The 20,346-nt window shown below is 38.8% G+C and overlaps 1 protein-coding gene across 1 annotated transcript in view; it reads left to right on the top strand.

Annotated features, from left to right (window-relative positions):
* Positions 1–20,041: 20,041 nt before the first annotated feature.
* Positions 20,042–20,346, top strand: part of FBXW7 (F-box and WD repeat domain containing 7, E3 ubiquitin protein ligase) — a 116,995-nt gene continuing 116,690 nt past the window's right edge. Inside the window, 1 exon segment of the mRNA XM_009329779.1 lies at positions 20,042–20,328. Within this exon segment, the coding sequence (XP_009328054.1) occupies positions 20,105–20,328 (224 nt within the window). The 5' untranslated portion in view covers positions 20,042–20,104.

The raw sequence follows: 20,346 nt of genomic DNA, 5'->3' as shown, positions 1-20,346 counted from the left end.
CTTTTGGAAATACTTGCTTCTTAACACTGCAGCTACTTTAGACATTAATTAGTTGGTGAACTTCACTGGCTGACTGGTTTAACATCTTAATTGTTAGTTTCCATTATGAAAGTCTTCACCTAACAGTATCAATAATATGCTGCAAGGACAATGCTGCTTAGGCTCCCTTAATCTCCATTGTTAGAGAAGCTTTAAATATTATTATATTAAGGAATTGAGTTCTTGGCCTTCATGACAGTGTTCCTCTTCTGGGTGCACAAAGCCAATTTATCTCCAAGCATAAAATAAACCATCAAGTACTAATGTTATGAAGTGTCCATTTCTGCTTGTTTCAGCTGTTACTAAATATAAAAATTGATATGCTGGAACACTTACTCCTGAGTCGTCGTCTTTTTCCAAGCCCTGCATAGTACAGTAGATCAATAATGTACTTTCTTGGCTACAGGCGCTGAACAGATCTGATCCTGTTTACTCTATATCTAGTAATGAATTATCTATAATTCGTCTGAGACCTTATATTGTATAATTTATTCTACTCTTCACATTTATTTTTTTTCCTTGCTATCCCCTTATGCTTACTTCATATCTAGTTTTATGCTGCCACATCTGCCTGGAATATTCTCTGTTGTGACACACAGCTTCTAACTTCACCTTCCAATTTCTTTTTAAAACACAGTTTTTCTGTGATCTCATCAAGCCCCACTTTCCTGTGTTACTACTTCTAATTTCCTTAGTAGTGGAAGAACTTACAAGCAGCGTATCTATCCCATTGCAAGCAACTAATTGTATATCTTGATTTTACATATTCCTTTTTTTCTTGGTCTGAGATTTGCGAATTCTGGTGAGCAAATGCTGTCCTTTAGACAGTATAAATGATGGACTCTGCTGTACAAGAGTTTCTTGGCTCATTCTCTCTGGAAAAGTGCATGTGTACTGACAGTGGGAGATCCTAGTATTTGTCAAACCTGTACTTGGAAAAAGGATTTGCCCTGTGAAGGGCAAATGAAAGCATCTGCATTTGGATTTCATGTTTACGTACTGGGTATGAAGCTTACTGGTAACTAATTTGGAGGTGATACGTGCATACTAAGAAGCAAGCTCTGTGGTTGTTCTACTCCCGCAGATCCTAAGGACTTGAACAGACTTTTCAGAAATGCACTGAGGCTGCGGAGCAGTACTGAGCATTTCAGCCATGGAGTATTGCGTAGTGGAAACGGTAAATGCAATATGTGAACAAGCAGAATAGATTCACTTCCTAGAGCCTTTTCTAGGATATGTTAACACTTGGAAAGATATGTCAGTCTGTCTTCCCCCTCAGATTTTCTTTCAAAAGATAGGGTGGAGCTTTTACATGCCACTTCATTGCCATTTTTCACTACCCCTACTGTCTTTCATTACTACTGAAGCATACAGTCACCGAGTGTGTGGTCATTACATAAGCAAATAAATGTACTTATTTGCAAAATCAACTGCAGATACATTTCAGAATAATTGCAGAATCTTCAGATATTTTGGACTTCTCATCACATCCTGTAAACTTACAGTAACAAGTCCTTTGTAAAATATGAATGAACGCATGATCTACAAGTGTTGGGTTTTGAGGGTTTTGTGTTAATGGCTGGCTGATTCCAGATCACTTTTGAAATAGTATACGGCACTGGTGCTATGGGAACAGAAGAGATTCAGTTGGCGTAGATTGACCTGTGTTTTATTTCTTCTACTTTATTACAACATCTGTGAATATCAAAAGTCTGTGGCTGTTTCTACATTCGGTTGTGATCTTTCCCATTGCTGCTTATTGATGAGGATTTGATAAGAGCAGCATGCACTCCTGAACAACGGTACTGTATTCTGTAGCTAGAAATTCCTAATTCTTCAATCATGTTAAATTTATTGCATATTCATGAAGTATCTTAACTTCTAATCTCTCCCACACATCCCTGCTTTGTTTAAAAAAAAAAACCAAAAAAAACCAAAAAACCCCCCCACCAAAACAAAACCAAAAAAAAGGTGGGAAAGTCCTTGATGATGATCAGTTCCTTGAGGGATGCTCCAAGTACAAAAGCACCCCCTTATTCCACCCAGTTGTTCAATGGATGGTTCAGCACAATCATGTTAACGTGGAAGGTGTTTAGAAAAGGATAGGGTTTTTTTGTAATAGGTTTCAGAGGTTTAGGTTTTCGGTTCCTTATTTTTGGTCATCAGTCTGAATGGTTTAGCTGTCCTGTCTGTATATCTGTGTCTCAGGCTCGCCCTGTGTATAAACTGATCGCTTTGCTTTCTACTTCTAGATAAAGAATGCTAGGGCAAAATTTTTCTCTCAGACCTTCTTGGAGAAGTGAGTAACAAGAAGTGGTAGTAGAACAGAAGCAGACACATGTGAATGCAGCACAACGGTAGCAAAAATAATAAATCCTTTATGTTTAGAAAGACCGTTTTTCATAGTTCCAGTTGTGGAATGCATATGTCCTTGCAAGGCACTTCTCCATGAAGCCACTGATGAAGGGATTGGATATCTTTGCTTATGCTTTCAGAGTGTTTGCAGACTTGGCTTATATATTGTTAAACTTCTGAGGTTATTTTAACAACTTAAGGAAGTTTAAAAAAAAAAATCTTTTAAAACTATTTGGGAGTAAAGCAGTCTGGCCAAGTAGTAAATTCTGTGGTGAGTTTGCTATCTGGATATATACATCTCCTTCCGCTTCCCCCCCCCCCCCCGCAATTATCTGTCCTCATGAGCTTTCTCAGGATGCTCACTTATGAAAGTGACTGCCAAAGAAGCAGGAAGTCCATGGATTAGGATAGTGAGATAAGATCTTTCTGGAGATTCCAGTTGACCAGTACTCTTTTCCTCACTTATTTATCAAACGAAAATAACAATAAAATAATTTCGTCCCTTGGAAAATATTTAACATTTTAATTGTATTTACAGCTTGTTCTCTGCTTAAATAACAGAAGTGGTAGCAGTTCATCTCTAAATATCAATTGTACGGTTCTTATGATTTCTGAGATGTGTGTTATATCTCAAACTTCGTAGGCTGTAGATGCCAGCTGCTTTGTAAGACTAGGGTTGATATCCTTGGTTCACTTTTGATGGGTCTTATCAACATGGGGAAGCTGTGAAACAGAACAGACCATGAATCTGAAGTGAGCTCTTACTAATTTCCCAGGATGTTGCTGAGCTGCAGTGGGCATTCAGTTCAGGTTCAGCTGGGCTGACTGCAGGTTACAGCCGCGTGGCGCCTGTCCTGTCCCCCTGCTGAAGGAGATTGTTCGTGTCTCTAATCTGCTTGTGGAACTGCTCGTGCGAGTGCTTCCTAATCTGTTTCAGGCAAAACGAATCTGCTTAGCTGAGAATTTAAACTTGTAAGCTAACCTGGCTCTGGCTGAAGCGGATTAGTGATGCTTTTGTGCGCAGGTACGCCAGGAGATCTGGTTGGATGCAGTGATAAGCAGGGTGGGTGTGGGAGGCTGAGCTACGCCTCAGGAGGAGCGTATGCATGTCTGTCTGCACTCCTTTCTGAAAGTTTCTTTAAATAGCTTATTTTAACGTGTCAGGAATACTTTGAAAGCAAAATAAATCTTGTGCAGAATAAGTGTTCTGGGGAGCTTGCTGAGCACTTGCTTTCTACTAGCTGCTAGTCCTTACCTATTCTAAACTTTTTTCTTTTTTTTTTTTTTTTTATATTAGTGCTCTGTTGCAGTTTTATCTCTTAATTCAGTGAGCTAGGATTTCCCTGTGATGTTTGTTTTAGTCCTAGTATATCTCTGGCTATAAAAAGTTCAGCTAATATTTCAGTTCCCACTGGAACTGTATGTGCACAACTAAAAAGGAAAAAGACCAACTAAATGATCTTTCAAAAATATCTGTTAAAAAACTGCTGTCAGACTTTTGAAGTTGATTTGTTATATTTTGAAAAGGTTCTGCTAGAAAATCCGCTGAAGCTTTCTTTCATTTTTCAAAGAGGTGTCACCAAGTTCTGTTGCATAACTAGGAGAATTTCTGTGCAAGCTCATAAAAATCTCATGCTTTCTTGAGGTTGGTAATGTGATTTCTACTAAGTCAACCATTTCTTGTTGATGGATGGTGCCTGCATCTGAGCTGCTTAATACTTCCATGTTGGGGTGTAAATGACGGAGCACTCATCATCCAATCTCTGTTCCTTCACCAGTGGCAGAAAGACCTAGTGATGTCTAGCCTGCTGTCCTGCTACTGTGAGTCAAGCCTTTTTCCAGATGTTATGACTCTTCAGAAAAAGTTCCCTGAATGCATTCTGTCTTGTAACTTTATCATCTGGGACTGAATAGACTTGGGATCAGACTTTTAAGTTGCCTCTTCCTGTCCACTTGTAACAAGTCCTTTAAAACGGGCAACTCCAAATCTGTTAAGATTTCTTTCTGGTGAGCCCTAGCACTAAGCATGGCAGATGTTGCTCTCTGGGACAGTTCCACCTTCCAAGCCAGATGTGCAGCAGGCTTCTTTTTTTTTTTTTTTCCTACACAGAGATTCAAAAATCAAGGAAGGCAAGACTGTATTTGGGCAGTCTGTAAAAAGTGGCTTTGGGCCAGAAGTTTCAAAAAGAACCACAACTGCCTAAATTTACACTGATCAGTCTTTTAAAACGGTCAGTTCTTCAACAGAGAAGTCAACATGGAGTGCAGGAGCTGCTGCTGAGAACAGCCACGGTCCTGAAACAGTTGGTGCTCTCAGTGTCAAAGTAGTTATTTCACATTCTGAAACAAGATACCAGAAGCACCTAAAAGAGCTTGGGGGTTTCAGGTCAATGCCCACCCATGAAGATGAGATATCTTGGAAATGTATGCTTGATCTCACTAGTGTCTGAGGAGTAAGTGCAAATCTGTGGACCCCATTGGTGCCATTACCCCATGGTAACTGCAGTACCTTTAAGAATGGCTATGAATTCCGTGGGAATGGATTTCAGTACATGAGCCCTGCACTGTTACAAGTAGAAAATATTGCCAGGCTTTGATAAAAATCTGAGTAGTGTCACCAGGAAATGAAAGCATTTCTTAGAGCCTAGTTTCTTTCTAGGATTCTTATTGGGGAAAGAAAAATTATTTGCTAGATATTTCCCAGGTGTTGAGATGATAGGAATGGAAATGTAAATACCTTAGAAAATTCAACTGTATTTTTTGTACCATTTTACAGTTTATACCGAATCATTGCTTCTATTGAGCGAATAGCTGACTCCTATGTCCTGGTGACCAAAAAGTAATTTCTGAACTTTGGACAGAATGGTACATTTGTTAATCAGCCTGGCATCTGAGAACATGGAAGTCCACATGTAGATTATATGAAAAATCAAGATAGACACAGACATGAAGGCTATGATGGATGACTTGGACTTCACGTTGCCAGCGTGGTTTGTACTATATTTTGTTTTCCTCAGTGGAGGACTGGACCTTTTGAAAAGTTGAGCTATTTAGTGAGAGAGCTGTACAGTTACTAAAAGCCTTTTTGGGCTGCTGCAGTGAGAATGGTTACTGTAAGGTCCATTTTGCAGGCTTCAAGCTATGCCTGTCATAGGACATAACCTAATCAGCCAGGTTTTCCAGTAAGGACAAATATAGATGCCCTGTTTTTGATGGTGCTGTTGTTACTGACAACCAATGTATTATTCATAAAGTCATCTAATTTGGCGTTCTACCATTAGAAACAGCTGTAGTGAAATAAAACTGTTAGCAGCTGGACTGTTCCATGTATCACTCTTACATGGTAGTGATAAAACCACATTCTGAATTAGTTGGATAATGGCCTCAAAATTTGGTTTAAATCCGTCAGTTATTTTACAAGTCTCTGTCTTGAACAGCTTTCTCTGTTAGAAAATAAACAACCAACGCAGAAATGTGCCTTGTTCAGTGCAGCCACAGCTCTGTTCTCTTGTGTTGACAGGTTTGACTCTTCAGGCTCCCTTCCCTATTGTATTGTGGGTCCCTGTGGCACATAGGAGACAAACCATCTTGTCTCACAGATTGTACCATCTCAGCTGCTTTGGATTTCCACCTGTTACCAGCAATCTGGCAAGTCTCTCCCTCTGAACATCAACACACACTTCACTAGGGCCTGAGCAACTTCATCTACTTGCTTCAGAAACGTGCTGGTCTCCAAGATCAGCATAGCAGCTGACCTTTGCAAAACACTGTGCACCTGATGTAGCAGCAAGGGCAGACACCAGGTTTGGATGGGGAGTAGTGCGGTCTGTATTTGATCAATACAGCTGATGCTGCTCAGCACTGCTGTCTGGGCAGGATAGTGATTACTCTTCACCTACATGAATCTGCACTGACAATGCCCTTGAAAAGTCAGGAACATAGATTGGCCTGCAGTAAACGCGGCTCGAGGCAATGACATCGGGGCCTCTTCCTCTTTGCAGCTGCCCTTGTGTGATGGGTTCACTGTTGCAAAGAAACCATCCTTGCCCTGCATGCCTTTCCACATAGGCATGAGAAATGGTGGCTCATGCATGCCAACTCTGACAGACCAGTGGTTTGGTGGGACTTCTGACAACAGGCAAGCTTAGATCCCTAATGCTAGCAATGAAGCATGGCTTGCTTTTATTAAAGAGTGTAGCTTTAAGTTTATGGGTAGGTGTTTATTTTGCAGTGGTGTAAGATGTTAATTGGTCCATAGCTGTTACCTGCTCTCTGCTGGAAGGGTGTAAGGTCTTCTGTCCTTACAACAGTTCACATCAGTCACTCTTAATCCAGTGCCATCAACATCATGTAAGTTAGAGGAAACTGGTGAGTTTAAGTTGACTTGCCTAATTTTGTCTGGAATGGGTTAGGGGGCACTCAGTTGACTTCAGTGAAACTCCACTGAAAATATCCTGTGGCAGAGCAGTAAGAGCATCTTAAATGACATCAGTCTCTGAAAAGGATCTCTCTCTACAACCTGTTTTTTATCCATTCAAATTATGATCCCAATTTCAAATTTTAAGATTGTTTATATTTCTACAGGCTGTATCAGTATCTCTTTTAGTTGGTAGTTCAGGTAAATCATTTATTTGTTCACCTTATCTGTGGTCAGTGCTTTCCTGCGTTGGACTTGGCTCTTTTTACTGCTTGTATTCACCTTTCTGTAGTAGGAAAGTGCTGTAGAGCAGAAACACAGAATATTTAGAGTTGATGGCTTCATAGGATTTGAAAGAAAGTTTGAATGCCTGCCTGACATTAATATCGTAGGTCTACCTTACGTTCTTATCTAGGCACCTACTTTCACCTCTGGTCATGCAGATACAAAAAATTACTTTCCTGGTCCCAGAAATAGTTTGGCCAAGCGATTCTTGACCGTACTGCTTAATCAGTTATTGAAATAAGATTCTCAGAGAGCCATTTTAAGGGCATTAAATCAATAACAATAATTGCAACCATTTCCATTTCTCCAGTGGAGCCTGCTAAGAGTCTGTCTGGGCTGGGGCCAGATTCTTTTAGACAGGTTGGGATATCATCTTCCTTCAAACCTGGCAATCTCGCATGCTGTTTGTCAGCAAGTGCCTTGTTGTTCTGCAAGGTCAGATCTTAGATCTACTGCCGGAAAGCTTCCCAGTGACACAGAGAACGTAACACTTAAGAACCAATGTGTGGTAGGCAGTGTTCTGGAGACATGAGGTTAACGAGAAGGCATTTGTTTTTATAATACCATGTGGAGACTGTAATTAGTTTTTTTGCTTTTACGTGAGATACTAGGAAGGGGAATTTGTTCTACTGTGTCCTGGTAGTATGTGACCTTGTTTTAGTTATGTCTTTCTACTGCTGAAGATGCTGAAAAAGCAGACAAACCAATGTACTAACAGATTTCAGCAAGTCTGGTAAATGCTGCTGTTCTGTTTCTCTTTGTATTTCTTGCCTTTATTAAAAGGAAAAAAGTGCAGGTCAAAGGCTCCTTATCTGATGTTGATGCAAATTAAAAAAATTTAACGAGTTCGTTGGCTAGCTCTGGAAGAAAGTACATGATTCGGCGTTCATCTTTGAAAATACGGTATTCAGAATGGAGACAATATTGCCCAGCGGATACTGCACAAAATCTGATTGAATGTGCACAGCTGAACATTTCATAAGATATGAATTGGGGCTGTGGACAGATAGGCATTCTTCATAAAATATGTATTACTCCTTGTTCTTTACAGCAATCTTACAGGAATAAGGCTGTATTTTTTCCCACCAAAATGGTTAAATACACCGGTGTTAATATCTTGTGTTGTTTGCATGAAGCATGTTTTCTACCCCAACCTGATCCCCAGTTACCTTTTCTTATATCAGAAATTCAGTTTATAATGCTGCTGAACTAAACACAAATAAGAAATTATCTTTGTCCATAATATATTACAGCCTTTTACTCCCAGCTGCTTTAACAGTACTGATAGAATTACTTCATCTTTTTCCCAGCAATTAGGACTACGTGACAGCTGAATATTATAGATAATCGTCCTTCAGACTTTTTTTAAAGAATAGGCAACTGAAAACAGGAAATTAAAATAGACATTTTTGGCAGTAGCCTGGGATAAGCATTGTCCACTATGGATCTTGAGTTAGAAAATGTTGATGATAGCTTGGCAAGACTGGCAGGTTTTGTTCTTTTTCTGTTGTCTGTCGTCATCTTGTATGCTTGGAATAATATAGAAGGACTGGGAATTTAAAGTTTTTTAAAAAAAAGTGTAGTGTTCAAATTAATAAATGGCTATTTAATCTCTGGTAGGGTGTTCTTTATTTTTACAATAACCTGATAATGTTTTCTAGAAGGTTAGTCTGATGCAGAAGCCTGCATCAGAACAGAATAGAGATTGCACTTTTCATGGCATAACCTGCATTGCTTCTCCTTTACTTCATTAGTCATTATTAAGAGGCTTGAAAATACTGTTCTGTGCCTTGAAGCTTCTTGGGAGTAAACGGAGTTGATTATTCTTGGTGATTAGAAGTAGTGTAAGAGCTGCTTGAAAAGGGCGTATGTATTTTAAACTTTTTTTAATCGTTCAAATACAAATGTTTTTAAATAGTAGTCATTGCTCTTGATTCTCACTTTCCTCAGCTTCAATCTTGCTGTCTTTTTCTTTTTAACCACTAGAATGCTTTTCAGTGTAAAGGGTATGTGTGTTTCCATCAGTTTGTGTGTTGTCATTCCACATTAGAGGAGTCTATCTCAAACAGCTCTGAGGTACGGGAGAGTTTAGTATTTCGTGTTGATTTCCTCCCCTTCCTCCCATTTAAATTTAACCAAATTAACTTTAAATGCAGCTAAATTTAGTTGCTATTTGTCCTCAAGATCTATTCCCCCACTTCAGTTAAAGATGACCTTTTTTTGGTCCATCTTTTCAGCTCTGTGTTCTAAGTTGACCTTTTTTTTGGCTATCTCTGCTGTTCTGCATCTCTGCCTGTTTGTGCTGCATTTCTGCAGCATTTGAATTGGAGATTCAGTCCAAGAAATCATGCTACTGTTTTGCCAGAAGCTGACACCAGCCATCTGGTAAAATTACAATTCACTATCAGTAAAACACATAATTTGGGAAATGTACCCAAAATGACTTTTATGATTAGTGGACAGGAAAGAAACAGAGACAGAGAAGTCAGTTGGGTACTCTGTAAATCACTTTGAGGTTTTCAGACCAAACGTCTTAATGGCAGCATTCTTGCTGCCAAATGCTGTTTTGCTTTTGCCTTCAGAATAGTTTGCATTAATAATGAGCAACTGTGCTTGGAAGTTATTTATGTATTGCTCTTATGATACAGCTTCGCAAAGCAGCACTGTGCTAGGTAGCAGACTGTGAATGGTTTAGCATATCGTACTGCTAAGGTCTGTAGGTTTTCCCATTGGAAATGCATCCCAGCCCCAGGGCCGCATTCAGCAATGTTGTGAATGCTGAAGAAAAATTTATATTAAGTCTGTTTTGGCCATACCATGCTAGCCTATATGTTAAGCCTGGTGGTTGTGAAATAAGTCTGCGCTGGAACTAGGCAGGTTTTAATTAGCAGTTCGGTAACATGTTTTGCCTATATGTCACTGTGGGAGCAGAGGGGCAGTAACAACAGCAGCCCTTGTTTGTATACATTTCCAGGGAGAGGCGGTCAGCTAACCGTGCCTTGGTAGCTGCACATGTGCTGCATGTTCTGCAGTGTGTTGAATGTGTGTGTTAAACTAAGATGGAGTATATTTAAGACTTAAAGTGGTGATGGATTTACTGTCTTCCTAGTAAGCTATTACAGTGAGTAATTATCCTAATAGTTAATTCCATTTGGATTTTTCTCATTTCAGCATTCAGGGATTGGATCTTGCTTCTTGTCTATTAGATAAAATCCCTGTTCACCTAGATAGTTGGGAAGAAAGTAGTTGTTTCTCAATAGTAATGACATTGCCTGTTTACTTAAAGTAAGTGTTACTGAATGATTGTTCTGGACTTCGTAGTTGAGATTTCCAGTTCCTTCTGTTGGTACCTATAGCTTAACATGTGTGTTAACTCAGTAGAGTTTTCCATGACACAGTAACACTCCAGCATAGCTTAACCGAAGTTTACTACTAGAAAGCAAGACTAGCAGTGTTGTTCTTATCGCTCCTTGGGCTCCTTTCCTATGGATGAAAGGTCTTGAGCTGCATAAAACCATCCTAAGCAGTTGTTGTTCCGGGCAGCTGGAGAGGTCCCCATATGCAGTGCTGTTGTCGATGCTGTAAAACTGACCACGAGGACTTTTGTTATAGGGAATATAGGTGGTCTGGTTTGGGGGCAGAAAGGCGTGTAGAAAGTGGAACACAATGCTTTAGTGCTGTGGAGATTTCAGGCCAGCTTGGAAAGCTATCACAACTACCACAGACCCACAAATCTCACTTACTTACTTTTGGGGAAGAGGGGTGACTTCAACCCCAAAATTATCCAAACCTGTTAAGTTTTAAGGACCGCTTAGTCTCCTGTTGCACTGTAGAGGATTCGTGATCTTTTTTGTAGAGAAATTCTGTATTACGTGTGTATCTATCATGAAGTAAGAGTTGGGATGATTCTGTTTGTACATTTCTAGCCTTGCAAGTAGGCATGCAATCTTTAAATTTGAAGGGAGTATAATAAACTGCCTGCCTGTTTTTCTAATCTGAGAATTTTTCAGTTCACGTGCTTCTCAACTAATGTAACTAAAGATACTCTGTTTATGTTGCTGTAAGTATGATCTAATGTTTGCTTTTGGCAAGAAACTCTTTCTTGTTAGTATGCGCAGAAGGTGTTACATGAGACTGAAATGTTAATGGATAGAAACTTGCTGTTCTAAATCGAGCAAACAAGCGTGCTTGTGCTATATCGCTAGCAATAGTAGTATAGGCTTCTTGTAGTAATGTAATTTGTGAAAAAACAGGTATTCATTAATTATGCAAGGTAAGAATTTTTTATTTAGAGAGGTAAAAATTTTAATATAGGAAGCCAAGTAATGGTACAACTGTCAAAGCAGAAAGGATAAGACAATGTAATTGAAAGTTGTGTGCTTTACATTTCTAGTGCAGAGGTCCTTTCAATGAGAAAATGGACACTGCTTGATATTAAAGATTAAGTGGAGGCATGGAGGATTATATGGAGGACTTGCCTGTTTTGTTTTCAGTAGTTGATGGAAAACTTGGCACCCTTTAAATAACTCAAAGCTTTTTTTCTGCTTTCCCTTTTCTGAGCAAAAGGGGAGAGAAGCCTTTCATTAGTTGCACATGATAGTTAACTTGTCACATTTTACAGCTTAATCCTTTTTCTTTAAAGAGTTGTTAGTGAAAAGACAAACCAGCCATCTTCTGTATAACAGTCATTATTAATATAACTACTTAAAATAACACGATTATTTATATGAACACAGTAAGATCAGTCATAATACTGATCTCCTCCTGTGGAGTGTTGCCTCCCATGATATCTTTCAAGGAATTTAAATCATTTTATTCTAAATTATATCCATTCACTCTTCTTGATGAAAACATAACAGTGCAGAATTAAAAATAAGGAGTAACTTTTGTACTTTTACTGTTGGTCTTGGCTTTCAGGGAGCTAAGAGGTATGAACAGGATTCTTGATAAAAAGACACGAGCTCCCCACTTCTTCAATGACACTGTACTGGTGTTAGTAACTTGTCAGTAGGGATATGGCTTTGAGGAAAAGGACTTTGAATTTTAATTTTATTTTTTTTAATACAGTTTTCTTATTACTGGGTAATGGAGGCTTTCAACAATTTCCTCATGGGTCACTTTCACATTTCCCTCTTATCTCCACCCCATCCTTACCAGAGTATCTCACAGTAATGCTCATTTTCTTAACTGTCAAATTTTAAAGTAAAAGCATAACTTGTGTAACACACTTCACAAATTATTTGCTATGATATTTTTCTCCTTTAGGAAACAAGGAAAATGCAGGCTTTTTTTTAACACTTCAAATACAAGAATTAAGGTCATGAATTACTTATGAAGAAGTGTTTCCAGAAAAAAAATCAGTGGTTTCCTCTCTTCCTGTTATGTGTTGACTGCTTGCTTTAATTTTATCATCAGGTCTCTATTAATACATTCTATAGCATGATTCTCTGTGCTGGGGCGTTAAAAATGGCTACAACTTTAACTCAGATTGATTCTGCCCCTGCCCCATCCCCAGCAAGAAGTCTTTCTAAGTTACTCTTCTGTGTAAAATTTTAGCCAGAGCAGTTCTCTTTTTGAGGAGAACGCACAAGGAGGGAAGAAAAGGACTTTTGGCTTAAAGCATTAAGACTTGACACTCCTCTTGCTGTTGCAAAGAGAATCCGTGGAATCCATTTTAGCTGTAGTACGTCCGGATTCTGCGTTTGTGTATGCTTGAACCCCGTGGGTGGTTGTGCTGCTGATGAATCTGTGTGTGCCCTGCCTGCACACAGCAAGGAAGCATGTTGCGCCTTTTGCAGCTTTTCCCACTCTTTACCCACAGTCACGATCTGTGAGGATTAAGTGAACCTGTATCAAAGAGACTGGGCTTTTACAGTGATGGCTGAGAAGAGTTTTGCTTATCCGCTTACTCATGCAATACAATGTTATTTGTTTCTGAATAAAGAATTTACATTAAAAATTAATGTTCTGTGATGATGTTAAATGTGCACAAATGGAGATCATGTGGAAACACTATGGAAAAAATAAATGTAAAGAGAAGAAATGATAGATCCATAAACTGGAAGAATTTATTCTCCCACACTAATAGGACAAAGACCTGTTGAACAGAAAATCTTATCTTTGATTCAGCATTTGAGTTTTAAGGAGGGTTTGAACATCTGCAGATGGAAATCTATGTATGAATGTAGCTGAAGGTCAGAAGAATGCCATCTGAGCGCTGGATTCTTGTTTTCTTAGTGATATAAAATATCTTAATCTGTATAAAGTACATGATCGTACATATTTTATCATAATCTAAAGAATAAGTGTGTTGACTGCTTGTAGCTCAAGCTGCTGCTTCTAAACTTTTGCTCGTGAAAGGTCTATTAATCTCTCTTCTACCTCTGATATTTCCTTATCCTGCCACTCAGCTTAAGTACTGCTAAATAGATATAAATTCTTGTAGCAATTACTCATTTCCTAAATTACTTTTTGTATTCTCATTCTCTAGTGGGTTATGTGTGCTATTTCATATTTTATCCTATATTAAATACTTTACCTGTGTCTACCGAAAGAGGTAGGATTACGTGATAGGTCCTTGTCTTTCCAGCCCAGAGTTAAAGTTTTCTTTTTAATGGCTTCTGTGTGTTTGTCCCTATAACCGATAGCAAGGGACATTGCTTTGTCGTGCTCTTACTACCCACGTGTTGTCAGCTATTGTCTCTCATCTGAACCCCTTCGGTTTCTGCGGGGCATGGATCAGGATGGAGCAAAGTGTCTGGGACTGTAAAGTAGCACTGTGGGCCAAAAGGGATTGGGAGACTGAGGCATGGGATTAGAGAGGGAGCTGTGTTAAAGAGCAGTCCTGGGAGACAAAAGTAAGTTTGGATGATGAAATAGGGAGAGAAGGGATAAGGTCTGTTGGAATAGGATTGTGGGGTTAATAGAAGCAGGTGAACAGAAAGGAGAGACATCTTACAGTAGACCATATGTGGTGGGAAAACCGGAGCTGTCTTTTGTTCAGAAATATTTAGGAGGGGAGGTCAGGGCACAAGGACTTGATGAAAAGCCTCAGAAGGTAGATACAAAGTCATGGCCAGATTACAGTAGAGAGGGGGATAATTAAAACTGGCCACACAAGAAGATTAGAGGCAGCTGGGCTTAATTAAATTTGCACAGGAAACTTTAATTGTGGTATTTTTTTTAATTTAATGAATACTAAATCTAGTTTTTTGTGTGTTGTCAGATTTATGTTTGACATAAGTAAGTAATTAGAGGAGCACTTTCGTTTAGTGTTGGTTACTTCGACCACTTTGCACTGAATAAACAACATGAATTGATTGTTAAAGTATCTAGAGAGAGTGAAAACGGGAGCAGGATAATTTCTAATCCAACAGAAAAGTTATGTGTGCTGCTCCACAAAGTGGCAGAGCTTTGCTGGGCAGGGTGATAGAGCAGGAGCAGAGAATCTTCTTAGCTGCTAATTTGTTCTGGAGCTTGGAGACATGAATAATGGAGTTGACCGAGAGATTTGAGGTGTGTATACGTTTGGAAGAAGCAGTTTGTTGTTCTTAGAAAAAGCATGCATGCTTGTAGAATGAGATGCATTGTTAATGATGTATTATATTTTGATGAAAAGTTATTGAAAGCTTTTAAAGCTGTATGTTAATCTTGCTCTAATCAACACTTTGTGCTGATGAAATATAGAAGGTTTGTTTATTTTCCTCTTCTGTATAATGTATTCAACTCAGAATTTTATGACTTGAGGAGTCCGTTACCATGATCGTTTGCCATCCTGTGTAACGCAGCAAAATTATTATCCTGTAACTTTTGTTTAAAGCTCATAACTTTAGTTTAAGTTGTGGCTTTATCTGAATTATCTTGTCTTCGTTAAGTCCTTGCATGAGGATAATTGTCCACTACCATAACCTATAAAAGAAGGTGGTGGATTCTTCATTTGACTTTGTATAGTTTCAGTTTCCAGTTATTGCATGTTGATTGTTTTGGTTTGTTACTTTGCTGTTGTTCAAAATTTTTCCCATATACAAACTGTGTAGCCAGTAATCAGATCAACATATTAAATGTTTTCCTTAATACAGCACGTAGGTTGCTTGCTCATAGCGTTTTGCATTGTTAGCTATCATGGCCATATGCTCAAAATATGGTGGGTTTTTTTCTTTTTTTCAAAGAACATGGTCCACAATCTTATCAGTGTTAATTATGTTGTTTATTTCTACCTGCTTGATGCTACATTTAATTCTCTTTGTATGCATGTTTTTCAAATGGGCTTAACAGGTCTTAGGTGGCTGGCAGCGCTGGTGCGTACCCGTACCCATTGTTAGGTGCATTTGCACTTTGTGTTGTAGTCCAGATTTGGATGGAGAGCATACTTTTAAAGTGTAACTCCTGATTGTCCCCGCCTGCTCCTCAACAGAATGAGTTAAAGCACAGCTGTCCCAGAGCACCTTCTGGTGAAACTAAACCAGAAGATGTGCTCCAGCTGTGAGGGTCAGTTTAGGCCCTGGGGGTTAGAGCTGCCCTGGAAATAAGAGCCCTTTCCCCTCCCCAGAGCCCGTCTCCTGTGGGTGCTGAGTGTTGGCTTTGCACGTCTGCCCCTACTGCACTGCACTGCTTGCTGATGTAGACCTAGCTTTAAGTTACCGACACGCCAGTGTCAGTCTTGGGCAAAGTGTGCTTATAAGGATTTTATTTTTCTTTCAGAAGGTAGATTGCGATGTTGAAATTAAATCATAGGAGATCCTTAGCTTGGGTGGGATGTTCCTTTTTACTTTCTATTTACCTCAATTACAATTCAGTATTACTCAGTTTAATATATCTCAGCTTTTTTACTGGGTTATTTATATTAATACATGTTAGGCACGATTTAACTAAATGTCTACAGAAGTTTTTGTGTTAGTCCAGTTGTCTTTGTCCACCAAATCTGTAATCTCAAAAAGATTTGTTCCAGGAGCATCCACTGCCCATAAACCATGTTGTGACTGTAACTATTCTGTCTCTTCACTAATTGGTGTCCTGGTCAGTATTAGCATGACTTAGGTTAGTATCCAAGTCAGTCTAACTCTCTAATTTCAAAGTTAATTCTTTAAAACCTTTTCGAGTTCTGCTATACTTTGTTAAAAAAAACAACAACCCCCCCCACCCTCTACCCCTCACCCCCACCTCTCTGCACCCACCTCATTTCCCTTTTTTTCTTTACGGTTTCAAGTGATAAAAAAGGAATAATAAAAACCAGCAGTACTGATGGAGACTTCCCAATTTTTCCCATAGTTAAATGTTTTTATAGGTTAAAGATGTTTACCAACTTTTGTATCTACTAGAGGGACAGAGATATTTCAGCAGTAAAGCAAAAACTGAAGTGGTCGTCCTTCTCTCTCAGTACAGAATGCAACCTGTTGTGGTAGATAAATCTGAGGCGTTTTCTCTGTAGTTTCCCAGTGTTGCTTAGCTTTTCTTACAGGTGGTTCTGAGCAACTGTTCTGGGTTATTTTAAAAATCTATCTTCTGTGCAAATTTAATGGATAAAGCTGAAGAATTCTGCTTAAGCAGCATATAATCTTCAATATAGGTGGGGGATGCATTCATCAACTCTGAATTTACAGTTGGATCAGTCCAGGGACTTCCACTTTCTTTAGGGATTCCTTGTATTTTGCTTTTCCATAAGACCTGCTGCAAGTGTTATGAAACTTACCTGGGAGTTGCCAGGTTAGACTTTGTTGACCAAGTTTAATGAGTTTTGCATGTTTATGCAAGGCATTGCCACTGAACTGCAATGTTTTGGTGTCTGTCTAAAAAAATCTCTTTGCGGTCTGAGGTGGGTAGGAAACCAATGGCTTTCCTCTGTGGATCTGCTGGGGTTCAGCTGATTTGAGTCATTTCGGGCTCTGAGAGTATAAATGAAGGAGGCACTGTACTAGCTGAAAACACAGCATTTTAGTTCTCTGGTAGTTGATTCATAAATACACTTCTTCCTGCAAAACAATAATCCTGTCTTATTCCTTATCTACCTTATATATGGAAATGATTGTATCTTGTGTATTAGCTGACAGTAGTTAATTCTGAAAGCCCTTACGTGACAGAAGGCAGCTTTAATGTTTCAAATCTCAGATGGATAATGTACATCCATCTGTTCTTTAGCGAATGCATCACCTCTTTGCACATTGATTTCTGAAGTAGCACTGCTTGCAATTAAACTCTGACAATGCATTTTACAGGCTTCTGGAAAAAACAAGTTGAGTTTATTCATGCAAATACAGAGTAAAACTGAAATCACTTATGACTGAAGCTAATTTTGTGAATTGATGGTCACTACAAAAATGTAGGAATAATTTAAAATATATGACAGTACTGGTGTATGTTCATTTTCTTTAATTGGCTGGAATTTCATTTGGGTATGTTAACAGTAACAATAGTGTTATTTTTGTCACTTAAGCATTTAGCAGAATCGTGCCTTTTATTACTTAAGTATTTTGGTGGTGACCTTTCATGTTGGTTGCTTATAGATACAAACTGAAAGTATGTATTAAATTATGGAAACAACTGCAGCATTTGCAGTTTTATCAAGTAAGTCCTAAACCAATAATTAATGCATATATTTGAAATAATGCTGTTGATACTGAAAAAATGTGATTATAACTTTTATGCTTCATTCATGGCTATTTAAGAGAATCATTTGTGGTGGAAGCTAAAATTGCTAGATTGCAAAGATGTAAATCTCTTGTTTGGTCTTTTTTTTTAATTACTGATTTTTACATGATTTAATGCTTCAAAAAATTCAAATCTTTCCTCTTTTCATGAGAAAATAAGATGTAGCATTGTCACGTTCATAATGCCCAAACTGTGTAGCAAGCCTGATATCTGAGGTTAGTACAACCTATTTTATATATGCAACCAAACTTGACATTTGATGAAATGGAGTTATTAAACATTACTCCAATATGCTAAGGTTTCCAGGCTTTGGGGAAAAATGTTAAGTGAAAACATTTCTTTTAGATGGCACGAAGAGTGCACTCTTTCTCAAGTGCTACTTACTGTACATTCACTTTTGATGCCCCTTGCACTCAAGGTTGGAGTCATTTAGCTTCTGGTTTGGGTCATGTGCACCTCAGTCACATACTGCTTTTTTTTTCCACTGGTAGAAGCAGGAGTCAGCACAGCCTCTGCTTGCTTCCATCACGTCCTTGCCTTGATGTGTGGATCTTAATTGTCTTGTAGTATTAGTTTCTCATTCACTGATTGGAGCTAATTGCTAGTGGACACTTTCTTTGGAACACATATTTCAGCTTTTGAGCTCATAAGGTTTTCTTTGGGGGCAATTGTCATCTGAGCAGATATGTGGAAACTTGAGAACCATGTCTTTGGGATGTAAGTAATGTTTCCCTGAGGAAGAGGGAACAAGTGTGCAGAATCCCATCTATGAATCCTTCTCAATGTAAGACTTGAAAAACATCTGTAAATGTGTTTCTGTGGCTTTTATGGTACAACACAATGAAAATTACCTTAGAGCTATGGTTTCTGGTACTTTCTTCCCTCCTCACCAAGAAGTTGAATGCTTTTACAAATGTCGTAGAGCCAAGTTGGGGTTTATCTGTTCCACACCTCCATCCAAGGCTCTAGGTTTTTTGTTTCAAATTTTCTTTTTTTTTTAAACTATAGGAGGTAGAGGACTTTCTAAAAAAAGGAGAGGGGGTGGGAGAGATTAGGAGAATATCTTCCTGTACTGAAGTATGGAAATTTACATCCTTCACTGCTCCTGCTCCAAGGAGACTCAGCAGTCGTGCTCCCTTCCAGTATGGTATTGTTGTGCTTTCTGAATCTCTCTCTCACAGTGTAGCCTGCTGAGTGTGTGGTGTGGTCTGTGGACACCAGAGGACAGTGGTTCTATACGTGATGAAAGAGCTAGTTATTTTCTCTTTGCACACATTTTCACGTGCAACCTGTGAATCTGACTACTTGTTGAGTTCATGTCTGACTTCACCTACTCAACACATCACCTGCATCTAGGGGAACTGGAGTTGGGATGTGTGCCAGCCTGAAAGGTTGTATAGCAGAAAATCTAATACCAAATTTAAGATCTAGCTACACTGTGTTATATCCCTCTGTTCTTGTATATTGCTTGCATGCACGTGTGTAGCTGAATGCGTGGATAATTTGGAAATTGCATTAATAGTTTTCAATTTCTATTAATAAGCACCTAAACTTGGCAATTTTTTAACTTCTCAGTCTCTCATTTAACAATTCTTGTAGCTTCTTAGAGTTTGCAGAACTTTACTGCTAACAGTGATTTTTTGCCAGGCGAGGAATGTGCTATTTCTAGGCTGCACAGGCTGCCTAGTGATGTCTACTTGTGACCACTGGGCGTCTCTGTGGCCAATTTAAGACTTGAAAGTGATAAGGCTATATTCTTTAGTGGGTGTTCTCTTTTTCATTTATCTAAAAGAAAATCATAGTAACAAGAAATGAAACTTTCAGTTATACCTGAAAATATGCCTGCTCTTAGGGCATAAGACCAAAAGCAGTTCATCATTTGTGAGTAATATATAAAGACTGTAATCAAATGAGAGGGAAAATATAATGCCATTTGAAAATGATCTTTGTCCAATTTTTAGCAAGTACTATCACATACTTGGATCTTCTGTTAATGTGAATGTTAATGGTTCTTGTGGATTCTCTAGGAGGGCAAGTAGTTCTTCTGAATTTTGCAGAATCTGGTGCTTACAGAGATCATGATCAGACTGTTTGATAGAAGACGTAACTCTCTTGCTACAAAGTTGTCCGCAGCCTATTTGGGTTTTTCCGGTTGTGTGTCACGTAGAAATCATTCCTTGTTTCTTGGAATTTGAAGTTGTCAGGAGTAATACAATGAAATAAGTTTTTAATGCTTTATGTAATAAGAAATATAACTTTGGTAATTTCCCACTGTTTCTTTTTTGGTCTCCTTAGAATGTGAAAGCATTTGCATCTTCAGATAGCCTAGCCAAGGTCCAAGAAGTAGCAAGCTGGCTTTTGGAAATGAATCAGGAACTGCTCTCTGTGGGCAGCAAGAGGCGACGAACTGGTGGATCTCTTCGAGGTAATGCTTCCTCAAGCCAAGTAGATGAGGAGCAGATGAATCGGGTCGTAGAAGAGGAGGAGCAGCAGCAAAGACGACAACACGAGGAGCAGCACATTGGGAGGAATGGGGAGATAGGAGGAGAAGAACCTGGATTGGATGACAGGCAGTGGTGTCAGCAGGGAAAGTTAGAAGAAAATAA

This window comes from Pygoscelis adeliae, unplaced genomic scaffold (genome assembly GCF_000699105.1).
Source record: "Pygoscelis adeliae isolate BGI_AS28 unplaced genomic scaffold, ASM69910v1 Scaffold67, whole genome shotgun sequence".
NCBI classification, from domain to species: Eukaryota; Metazoa; Chordata; class Aves; order Sphenisciformes; family Spheniscidae; genus Pygoscelis; species Pygoscelis adeliae.
This window is presented reverse-complemented; position numbering and strand designations above follow the sequence as displayed.